The sequence below is a fragment of the Scomber japonicus genome, chromosome 7 (assembly GCF_027409825.1).
Source record: "Scomber japonicus isolate fScoJap1 chromosome 7, fScoJap1.pri, whole genome shotgun sequence".
Taxonomy (NCBI): domain Eukaryota; kingdom Metazoa; phylum Chordata; class Actinopteri; order Scombriformes; family Scombridae; genus Scomber; species Scomber japonicus.
In genome coordinates this window covers 11,811,800-11,824,026 of record NC_070584.1, presented here as the reverse complement: position 1 = coordinate 11,824,026, position 12,227 = coordinate 11,811,800, and the positions used below count along the sequence as shown (strand labels likewise).

Sequence of the window (12,227 nt, the reverse complement as noted above, 5' to 3'; positions counted from 1 at the left end):
GGGTTGTTAATATCGCATAGACTAAATACCACACTGTGGCACCACCCTGAATCACCACAGGGGAAATTCCTTTACCCTGACAGCCCAATCCACAAGCTTAAAAACAATGTTGATGCACAAACGTGTCCACTTGTGGTTAGTAAGTGATGTGTAGTTCCTGCCTTACACACACTGAAACAGTGAAACAATGCACTGGCATTTAGTATTCCTACCAAAAATATTTGACAGTTTTGCCTCCCATGTTTGATCTCAAATGTTAACATTTTGGGTTTTAATAAATTCATAATTCTGTTTAGCAACTATATAACATCTGCTGTAATTCTGTGGTATGGAAAGCAACCAACAGGGATTAATATGTGACAGCAGTCTCATATGAACAAGTCAAACGTGGGTTGAGCATGTGATCATCTCTCTGCATCACACACAGGGTTTGTGTGTGAATATGATATAAATAAGCTTGTGTCTCGTCTCGCCTTGCCTCCCGTGGCTATTGCCAGCCGGTAATGGACCACTCTCTTAAGGGTTATAAGAGCCATTAAACCAACACATAGCAGTCTGGCTAGGCAACAGTCTCAGCTAGAAGCAATTTATTTGTATGGTTCTATTTGTTGTTCCATCCCCTGAAGAACCCTACAGCGAGATGGTGTAGTCGTTTTCATCATCTTGTCATCCTGCAGCTACTTAACATTGCTAAGGATAGACTCACTTGGGTACCTGTTAAAGGTAAATGGAGGAATGTTCAGAGTATATTTCAGTTTTTACTGGAAAGCCATCATGAGATATGTATAGTTGAAGTAGCCTAAATTTAAATGAAAGGTATGTGTTTAATGGTAGTGGGTAAAATGACGCTTTTAGTGGCAAGTTTATGTCTTTAATATGCTTCTTTTTCTAGATGTTAGAGAATAATTTTCCTCATTAGGACATTACTCAAGCATACGCTCCAATCATAACTCCTTCCTCCGTTCTTTCCGCTGTTTAATATAATACACTCATCATATTTATGTCTCTCCCGTTCTTGCAGTCATGATTGGTTGCTTGTAATCATAATGTAATTACATTTGAGTCGCAAACATCAGTTAAATAGTTAGTCTCAAGGAAGTTCTGGCTCTTGCTCGAGCATTCATACATCTCTCCTTCTCCCAGAGCTGTCTCCATGCTCCCAAAATTACATTTATTAATTGTAATGGCTTTCTCTTGCCCGGGTTTACTAGTGCTGCCAAGGACAGTGATAATAGAAGAATACATAACATGAATATACGAAATTAGATTAGGCTCAATTTTTAGATTGACATTTCAGGTATCTGATTACTGCAGCGTCTAAACCATAGCTTTTAATAACTGAATAATTTAATTATTCAATAGCTTCCTATAGGTATCTCCATGGTTATTAAATATCTTGCACAGTTAATAAGCAGATTTGGTTTATATATGCCCAAGTCTGCAATGTCTTTTTTTATCTTTTAAGCTTAAATGTATTAGAAATATGAAAAGGAAAGATAGCAGGAACATTATCATATCTTGAAGGCTAAATACTATTGTTGCTATTAGTAATAATACAATATATAGGGAGCAGAGTGTAGTTTTCTTCCAGTCGGTCTGCTGATGTTTTCTGGTTAAGCTGTCGTGATGATGGTTTGCTCTAAGACGAGCAGGGAGAGACAAAGCACATGTTTGGACACACACAGCCAGACTCATATGCTCATTCACTGCGAACACACGCACACACACACACACACACACACACACACTCACACACACACACACACACACACACAGAGAAATGGAGCTGCAGTAAGACAAACACTCACACACACACATTAAGAACTAAGCATGGGGAAATAACAGACGAGGTGTGAAGAAACCATACTTAGCACGCTGACACTCGGACACACAGACACAAATGAATAGTACAGCATGGTGAAAAGCAGGAGAGCTTCCTCTTTAATTATCTGCATTGCAAACATTCTCTTACCACTATGGGTTTTTTTCTCGAATTTTGTTCCCTGAATGTTCCAGCTTGCAGGGAGCATTGCTGGGATTGCGCTGACACGCTTTAGCTTGCTCATCCCAATGCGTATCTGTGTGACCCAGGGAAAGAGATGGGGGGAGAGAGAGAGAGAGAGAGAGAGAGAGAGAGGGAGAGCGAGTGAGCAGGAGGAGGGGTGGCAAACAGGCTATTCTGTTGCTCAGTCACATGCGCATCCACGAGAGGCAGGCATAGAGACCAGAGAGGCTGGCTATCAGCTCAGCTGCACACACAGGCTCAAACTGTGAAGATGCTATCCCACTCCTTCTGAGTGACACTGGGCTGTATAGGTAAGCTGTTACTGTCTCAGCTGGTGAGGGGCAAACTGAATCATGTTATACTGGTGAGAGGTTGAAGCCTCCAGAGACTGCAGCCAGAAATTCATGTTTCATCTCCAGTCAGCTTTATTTAGCCTGTGGTGACCAGTTCACTTGTAGAGTATCTTTAATATCTAGTTCCATGTTGACTGGAACACGTGAACACATGAAGACATTAGATTCACCCGTGCTTCTTATGCCCTAACAAGTCAGAATGGCTGCAGTGAAAATGTAGAGTGCTGGCAAATAAAATGTCTTTTTCACGGAAGACATTTTGACTCATCACAGCAAGAAGAGCACACGTCAAAATGATAACATGAATGTTGGCTGAATTCCATTTGGCGGCTCTCAGGGTCATGATATTGTGCAGGTTGGCTCGCTGTCATACTGTCAAAGCTTACTGGGACATGTGAATGGAACAGAGCCATCATTACTTATATTACTGACTCCTGTGCTTCTCCTACTATCACAAGAGAAAATGTCTGCAGGAGCGAAGAGGGCTTATGTGTAAGAATCATGCATTGTTCCTCCTTATGTTTTGGTGAGCCAAAGATAATATTACACCCTAGTAGACAGTAAAGATATATACTATTCTATTCTAATTGAATGAATAATGAATAGTAGCCATTATATGCATGGCTGTGCTTCAGTTTGGTGGTGACTGTGTATGTGCTTTAAAAACATAAACAAGAGCCATATACAGAGTTCAGTTAGACTCATTATTACTGTTAATCTATGCAGAGGCAGCAAAACATTCATTTTGACACAACCAGCAAATCATTGAGAGCTTAAATATTTCTTACTGTTTCTTACAAAAGAAAACACTTCTATAGCCACACTTTCTGTCATTTTGCATAACCAATCAAAACCTGAGGCCACAGAGGCTCTTCTGCATGAAATAGTACAATAATAGTTTATATTTAAAGAAATTAAATGATGTTGTGTTCTCCCAAAGTAATAGATTTTGACAAAGAAAGGTTTCAATGGGTGCCTCGGGAGAACTTGGGGCAAAAGAAAAAGCTCAAGTATTCCCTTCCATTCCTGGATAACATAAATATGATTAATCCAACTCAAAAAACCCCACCTGACTTACACTGGTTGGCTGAAAAATACATTATTTTTCACTATGTATGTACAGCAGTGAGCTACAAAAGCACATCTATTAATCTAGTCCACCAAAATCTACCCTACTGCCACATAAGAACAAATAATACATCTGGTTTATTAGCATGACAGATGTTATGATGCAGTGTCCTTGTGGTAGCAACAAGTGATCACATACAGTACCCGTCAAATGACAAATGTGTCCAAACTTTTGAATGGTACTGGAAATAAAGCCGAAGTCCCATCCAATTAGGAATATCTGTTTATATCATTTATTCATTCACAACCATCATATCTGCAGTTTCTATATACATTCCACCATGTGGGTGCAATACAGGTTACAGCGAGGCAATTATTCAGCCTCTCATGTGCTGTCTGAAGCCCTCTCTCATCGCCACTGTCTGTCTCTTTCCTCGCTTTCATTCGTTCATGTTGTGCTCTCTCTGTCATGCCCTCCTTAGCCTTCTCTGCGTTATTATGCCGAGTGTTATATGTCTATAATTATGCGTCTATTTCAGGCCTTCCTGGCAAAACCAGCCCGCTGATTGCCTTTCTCCACTGCCTACATCCTGTTATTAGATGAAAAATTATCACAACATAGCAGACGCACGACTGCGTGCTTCTGAAACTGAAGATTGGCACATTTAGTATGTTCAGTTAGAATGTATTAGAGTCACATTTCAGCCTACATAATATTATGTTTGTAAAGCCAGAATACTAGTATGCACATTACTCCCACGTCAACAAAGGCACAACAGTATAATTTAAACTTAGCAGAGCTGCTCTTTTCATTTTAGCCCAACTAGAAAATGAATGGCTAAAGGAAACATAGTCAGAAGGTGCCTGGATATTTACAGTCAATATTTATGTATGTTTAACCCTTCACTCTGGTTGTTACATACTGAATTAGTTTTATTTCAGACTTGTCTTTGCAACACTGATAAGGTAATTTTAAATCATGTAAAATGTAAAATTGCATTAAAACACACACACAGTACATGGGGCTTGGTGCCCTTGTAGCTGATGTTAGGCTCTCCTTCAGTTCCTCTAGAGGCCCCTACTTGTGTTTGACACTGTTATTACATAATGTTGGACTGCTGTGTCCACCCATTGGGATTCATCTTTGTCACAGAGCACTAATGATGCTGAGTAATGGAGCCTCTCCATCTCAGAGCGACTAACACAGCCGTCTCTGTCTCTCTTCTCTTTCTTTCTCTCTCTCTCTCAGATGCTGCTGCTAGGAAAGCCTTCATCACAGAGGTGAGCTGCCATCTGTCCCTGTGATCATCTGAACTTCTCTCTTGAGTCCCTTTTTGTTTCTATTCATCAGTATCTACTCTAAAACACCACTCGAACCCACAAAGTGATCTGAGGACTTTGAGTAATTCATATTTGCAGTACATCATTTTACTACCTTGTGCCATGAATGATCGGATGGCTACAAAGCTCAGTACATGCTACTGAAAGTATTCAAACATCAATGTAGTATCTGTGTCTTTGCGAGACAACTCCGCTCACAATATCATAATCCTCCCTAATTTGGTAAATCCCATCCATCTGTCACTATAGTGACTCTACTGTATGTTAAAGCAGACATTTAGAAGTATTGCACAGTTTGTTTAATTTAATTTATTTTCTTTATGTCTCTCTTCTATGTTAATGTTGAAGTAAATTTAAACTAAAAAGCTCAATGAACAACAGTACCAGAACATTTACATCAGTTTAACATCTAAAGTATCCACAGCAGCATCCACCATTTAATATGTTTCCTAAACTAGATTAAATAACAAACTGTGCAATCTGATGTTGTGCTATGCACAGTTTGAGTTGAATCATTTTACACATAAAAAGATCCGTAAATCAGATGAACCAAACACCTGGTCTGCTCGGTGAAAACCAACGGACAAGATCAAAGCACGAATTTGCGCTAATGCATTCATATTGTGCCACTCCTCAATCCTTTTATATTTAAATTAGACTGTTAATGAACAGGTGCAAACCCCTTCTGTCCCCATGAACACAAGTCTGTTTCTCTATCATCAGATGCCCTCATCCTCAGGCCTGCCTGGTCAGGGAAAGAAGATTGGCCACAGAGGGGTGGATGCATCAGGAGAAACTACTTATAAGAAGGTACTGCAGACAGTACACGATTGTGCTGTGATGTTGAATTTGCATATGGAAACAGAAGACTCAGTCGTTGCTTTTACTGCCAGTGGACAATAAAAATGAATTGTTATTGTTGAGTTGTTATTATAGGTGAAATTGCTATGATATATATGAACTATCGTTAATTTAATTCATGAAGAATGGTAACAACAAGCATCTTCTCTACGATATTATCTGCTCCACGTCAGAATGCATTACTGTGAGGGTTATAGAAGGTTTGTACATTTCACTCACTACATCACCCTATGTCCCCCACCACCACCACCTCCTGCAGACCACATCCTCTGCCTTGAAAGGTGCCATCCAGCTGGGCATCGGTTACACAGTGGGCAACCTGAGCTCCAAGCCTGAGAGAGATGTGTTGATGCAGGACTTCTACGTGGTGGAGAGCATCTTTTTCCCCAGGTCTCTACCCCAAAACACGTCTACCATACACTTCTGGTTCACTTAATAGTATACTTCATTACCTTACTTTGCTGGATTTGATTTTTACATTGACTATCTATTACAATATGAATGTAGGCATAATTTCATCATCTTACATGCTCTGTTGTTGTTCTTTACTGTAGTGAAGGGAGCAACCTCACTCCAGCTCACCATTTCCCGGACTTCCGATTCAAAACGTACGCTCCTGTGGCCTTCCGCTACTTCAGAGAACTGTTTGGCATCAGGCCAGATGACTACCTGGTAAGATTCACTGTGTCACATGACTGGTATGAACAGTACCAGTCTGTCTGTCTCTAATTTAGATGAATTAATGCGATCAGTTGGATGTTGCTTAGTCACCAGAAAATCATCATATTGGAGCAATGGCACTAAGTGAATGCAATATAATGCAATATATTCAGCTGGCAGCAAATGTAAAAGGGATAAGATCTGCCAGAGAAGTGTAGGTAACAGCTGGGATAACAGAGGGAGGAGTGAAGGAGAAAGGATGGATGTAGAGATGGAAGGATGGTGTGCAGCTTGTCACTCCCTATCAGTATGTCGGACCTTGAGGCTGCATGATTCATCAGTACACCCTGAGCAGTCTAGCAGCATATATACGTACACTGCTTAGTCAGGGTTTATATGTGTCCCATGTGCACTTATCTTTAATGCATCAGTAGCTTGACAAGTGTTTCTCCACTCATGTTAACATTAGGAATACACAATCTCAGGGGCACAGGGTGCTCTAACTGAATCCCATTGGTCTACTTGATCAGTGGATTCAGGTTGTGACAGATTTTTGAGATGAGCCACATAATCTAGCTTACCCAGAGCCATTGGGGAAGAGGAGAATTTAAAAATCATTATTACATTAGTAGAAGTAACGCAGGTTCTGGGCTCCTGGGTTATTTACATTCCTTTCCAAAACAAATTAGCCACCTCATCCTTTTACAGAGTTTTCCATTGAGGTCTTAATGAGGTGTTTGGGCAAAGCTGGGCACTGTCTGTCCATTTATTCATTCATGTCAAACACCTTTGGCATGCCCACCACTGTGGGTGTAACCAGGATTTTGAGTAGGATCCAGTAGAGAAGTCAGCCGGAACGAGTTAACGCACCAACAAAAGCAAGTAAAAAGACTGCCAGCCAGTAAACATGGACGCAAACATTGTATGTTTTAAACATAAAAAAATTGTTTTGCAAACATTTCATGAAGAAGAACATTCAACATGTGTGTTAGATGCAATACTTTTTGAAGGAATTATAATAAATGTAAACACACCAACTTATTGAAGTAGTCTGTTTAGTAGTCCCTTTTCACTCAATAATAAATGGTTACTGAAGGACTTTGGACAGTGCCAACATATTCATGCACTTCATTTCTCAAACCAACCTGAGCACCTTTAATGTTGCTTAGTCATGACTACAAGTAGACTGTCAGTGGCTGTTCAATGACTGTAGAAAGTTGTTGCTGCCGTTCCTTGCCAGCCATCCCGTTTGAACATTTTCCTTCTAACCCTGTTCAGCTGTGTTTTGATGTGGGGAAAAAAGCTACGAAATTAAATGTCAGGCTCTTCCGAGGGGGATGTTTGAAAAATGAGCCATTAGCAGAAGGTAGGTGGGGATGGCTTCACCTCTTTCAAAAATGGTTTCTATCATTACTTGGTTTTAAGATATTAAGGGAAAAAAAGAGAGAACCGGCTAATAAGCTGAGCTAACCATTACATTACCAGGGGACTGATGTGTGTGTGTGTGTGTGTGTGTGTGTGTGTGTGTGTGTGTGTGTGTGTGTGTGTGTGTGTGTGTGTGTGTGTGTGTGTGTCCACCTCACTACCTCTTTGGTACTACATCATGCACTGTTTCTATCTCTGTCTCTTGCCCACCTTTTTTTTTAACCTGCATCATACCTTTAAGGACTACTCATAATCCTGCCACAATGTTTATTTATGTGTGTGTGTAATCAATTGTGTGTACATGCCTGAGTGCACTTCTGTGTGTGAGTTGTATTTTATGAGCTATATCATAATGCACAGTGTGTGTGTGTGTCTCAACATGCTGGTGTATGTGTTTGATCTGCATTGTTGGTGAAAGAATCTCATCGTCAGCTCCTAATTCACACATTTGGATCTAGGACGGCTGTAGGGAGAATGTCATACTTCATTGATTAGTGTCATAAGATAAGATTTGCTATATAATGTTGCAGTATTTTGGCATCCCACCTTCTTACATCTCACTGGATATATTTAAACAAACTATAATAATCCAAAATATATGACATTTGACTCGATTTACATGTAAAGAATGTACTTTGATTAAACAGTTCATGTGGATTGCTTGGAGAACTAACTGAATGATGCTCTACACTATATTCATGAATATGGCCTCTCAACATTACATTACACTGTCATCACATTGCGATGGTGTTATGACCTTGGTGCTATCTTCTATTCTTGCTTTTTCAAGCAGTTTTTCTTGTTGGTTCAATTGTTCCTTGAATAATAAAACAATGCAGGAGAGATGTGTCATATGATTTTACGTCTTTGTGTTTGCTTGCAGTACTCTCTATGTAATGAGCCACTGATTGAGCTGTCCAATCCTGGAGCGAGTGGTTCAGTCTTCTATCTTACCAAGGACGATGAGTTCATCATCAAGACTGTCATGCACAAGGAGGCTGAATTCTTACAGAAACTGCTGCCTGGATACTATATGGTAAGCAAAGGCTGTGTTTGTATTGTTTTGTATGTGCGTAGTTTATGAGTGGGGAACGTAAACAAGATGTTCTCTGACAGCGTTTCTAAAAATGTGAATAATTTGAAAAATGTGTACTCAACAGAATTCGACCGACTGTGAAAAGTAAAATAGGAAATCAAAGAGCTGTCACTGCATTTCGGTTTTATTGACCTATAACACAGTTCTTGTTTTTTTTAAATGTGGCCTTTATGTTTACTTTGAGGTTCAGTAATTTTTGCCCTTTTCAATTCATGGTAGGCATCACACATGCATTCAAGCACAGCCACATGTGCCTACACCCAGATAGGATAATACATGGTGGATAAATAGCGTACATCTATATATGTGCTGTGTGTTCATATAGAAAACAACTACAGGGTTATTAAAGCACTTAGTGCAGTGGACACAGAGGTTCATGCTCATGCATATATACACAGAGAAGGACAGCATGACTGTGCAGGATGCGCAGACACCATTCAATGTTCATGTATCTCAGTCTGAAGATGTTGATGCATCACATGCATCACTCAAACTTGCTCTCCTGATATTTTCTCAGGTGTTATTAAAACCCTGGAAATCTCCATGTGTACCTTCCTTTTCATATAAACAGACATAACAACCTCAGGCCATGCAGTTTCATAATGGCCATGTGTATTTCAGTAGCCGGATGTACTGTGCTTAAGCCTAACAAAGCATGACTTGCAACAACATTACCCTCATCCTTCCCCCTCCACAATTTGCAGACTCGTTCTTAATGAACTCAACCAGCAACAGCTCCATGTATGACCATGCTTCTACTCCAGCCTCTCAGGTTCGCCGCCCATGACCGTGTGTTTATTCTTGTAACAACAGTTGTGGCCTAAAGACCACTGCAGGAATTCATTTAATCATTTAGGGACGTTAAAGGCTCAGCACATTAACCGTGACATTTTCCATCTTTCGCTTGTGCTCCCAAGCATTTTGCAGGTATAATTGGTCTACTCCAATGGTTTAATGAAAGTAGGGACATTCAGACTCATGTGGGACGGCTGTAGCCCGAGGCCAGAGCAGGTGGATTGAGGAAAAGAGACAAGCTTGCTGACAAAATGGTGCAGATAGACAAGACCAACAGTGACTGAAAAGCACAGATTCATACCCTCACAACAACCTAGAAATGTGATTAACAAGTAAATACAAAAACTGTGCTCGTTACTACCAGGTAGTGTCGTTTTCATTTCACAAACCGATTTATATTTGTAGCAAACATGCAGGCAGTCATCGGTTGAGCCCCACATGTCTTCTCCAGCTGACTGGCTGATGTTAGAGGGCTGGCTGAGGAGTGTGGCTCTGGGCAGCATACAGATCACAGTGATGTAACAGACTCCACTGCTGCCACTTCTCTATTCTGTGTATTTGCCCTTCTATTATATGTCTGGTCTTTCAATCCACCCCCATGTTTCAAAATCTCATCACTCTCGCTGCTGCTGCTGTGACACTCTCACTCTCAGCGTAATTTATTTCCTGTTATCTTCCACGAGGCTCCTTGTTTTAATCCAGCCTTTCTTTCATGCTGTGTGTTTTGTATCTCTCTCTCCCCTCTTTCTCTCACGTGTCTGTGTTGTTGACTCGTCACAGCTCTGCACTCTTAACATTGACAGAAGGGTCATGCGTGGCTGAGGGCAGAGGATGCTCTTTCTCTCTATGTCCGCAATCTCTATCTCTCTCTATCAAAATGCTGCTGTGCCTCTTTACCAGTTTCTCTCATCTGAAGGTCATTCAACGAGTGCCTCACAGTTGCTAAGGCTTTTAGCCACATACGTACATCCATCCTTCATCTCCCTTCTGTACGTCTCTCTTTCTTTCTTCCGTTCTCGCTCTCCTCTTGTAGTCACTCCTACTCCTGAAAGCAGTGTGTTTTCACTATATATGGACCATGGTTTTGTCTCTCTCTCCCTTTTCCAGCTCTCATTTCTCTAATGGGACTGAGCTGGCCCAAGTCCCAAGGTCAAAGCAGGTTTTTAACCAAGCACTCGGCCCGACTAACCTCATTTGTTTGGATTGACTACTGAAACGTTCAGCAAAAATTGGAGAGATGGAGATGGAGCAAAGAACATTGTGCCAAATAAAGGAAGAATCTGGTCAAACACAGGGAGATGGACTAGTCACAAACTATATGTGAATATCTGTTGCAATTAGTTCTTGCAGAGTGGCATTGTCATGTCACTACTGTTTGTACTTAACACCATGATAATATGCTACTGTTTCTGAGGTATAGATAGATGTTTGTGCATAATTCCAACAATTTATTTGATTAAATGATTTAACTATTTTGTCTAAAAAAAATTCAGAAAATACTAAAAATTGCCCATCACACTTTCCAAGGTCCACAATGACCTGTTTTTTTATTTGAAAAATGATTCAAGAATTAATCAATTATCAAAATCCATGAAACATTTCTGGTGGCTCGTCAGAGTTGTAGTTTTCACAGTCATTTCAATCAGATTTTTTTAGGTCTGATTTCTGAAATTGGTTATAAAGTTTAGTTCTTATACTATTTTTCCTGCAGTTCTTGTTTAATTCTGGTCTCATGCACTGTGGCTGGATTGTATGTACTCATGTGATGCCTCCTTGTGTGATTGGATGTAACTGAAAGTGTGTGTATACTGAAAGTTCTGTATTGTTTATCAACTAGCCATTTAAAGAACATGTATTATATCCCATTGCTCACATATTCGTTCATGAAAGGTTCCATACATTTTTTTAAAAAGCGTTTTTTAGCTTGTATTCCTGGTTTTGCTGTCTTTGTATGTAAATCCCAACCTTTTCTCTTCCTGTCAAGTGTGAAAAACTGTTTCTTTTATATATCTTCCTCTTGGGCATGTTGAACAATTCTATCTTGTAAAATATGACAAGATTTTTTCCTACATCCTGTCAAACCACAGCATTTGAAACGAAACTCAAAGCCAATTTATCAGACCTTTTAAAGTTCTCTTGTTTGCTCCTTTTCTTCTCCAGAACTTGAATCAGAACCCACGCACTTTGCTGCCCAAGTTCTTCGGCCTCTACTGTGTCCAGTCGGGCGGAAAGAACATCCGCGTGGTGGTGATGAACAACGTCCTACCCCGAGTAGTTCGCATGCACCTCAAATACGACCTGAAAGGCTCCACCTACAAGAGGCGAGCATCCAAGAAGGAGAGGGAGAAGGCCAGGCCCACGTTCAAAGATCTTGACTTCATGCAAGACCTGCAAGACGGACTGATGCTGGACCAGGACACTTACAACGCACTGGTCAAGACCCTGCAGAGGGATTGCCTGGTGAGACAGAGCACAGGGGGTGGGGGTAGAGGGTAGAGGGTAGCTTACTGATAGTTTACTGATAAAGAAGGATAAAGCAATGCCACCATTCACCATCCTGAGAAAAACAGATAAATGAATAGATGTAAGGTTGAAAGTTAGGCTAGGTGGAAAAACCAGGATA

General features: G+C 40.5%; 1 protein-coding gene across 2 annotated transcripts in view; it reads left to right on the top strand.

Moving 5' to 3' along the window:
- Nucleotides 1–12,227, top strand: part of pip5k1ca (phosphatidylinositol-4-phosphate 5-kinase, type I, gamma a) — a 43,406-nt gene that overhangs the window by 13,888 nt on the left and 17,291 nt on the right. For both annotated transcript variants that reach the window (XM_053321715.1, XM_053321716.1), the window contains exons 2-7: nt 4,676–4,707; nt 5,491–5,577; nt 5,888–6,018; nt 6,183–6,300; nt 8,597–8,749; nt 11,765–12,064. In XM_053321715.1, the coding sequence (XP_053177690.1) occupies nt 4,676–4,707; nt 5,491–5,577; nt 5,888–6,018; nt 6,183–6,300; nt 8,597–8,749; nt 11,765–12,064 (821 nt within the window). The remainder of the gene's footprint in view (nt 1–4,675; nt 4,708–5,490; nt 5,578–5,887; nt 6,019–6,182; nt 6,301–8,596; nt 8,750–11,764; nt 12,065–12,227) is intronic.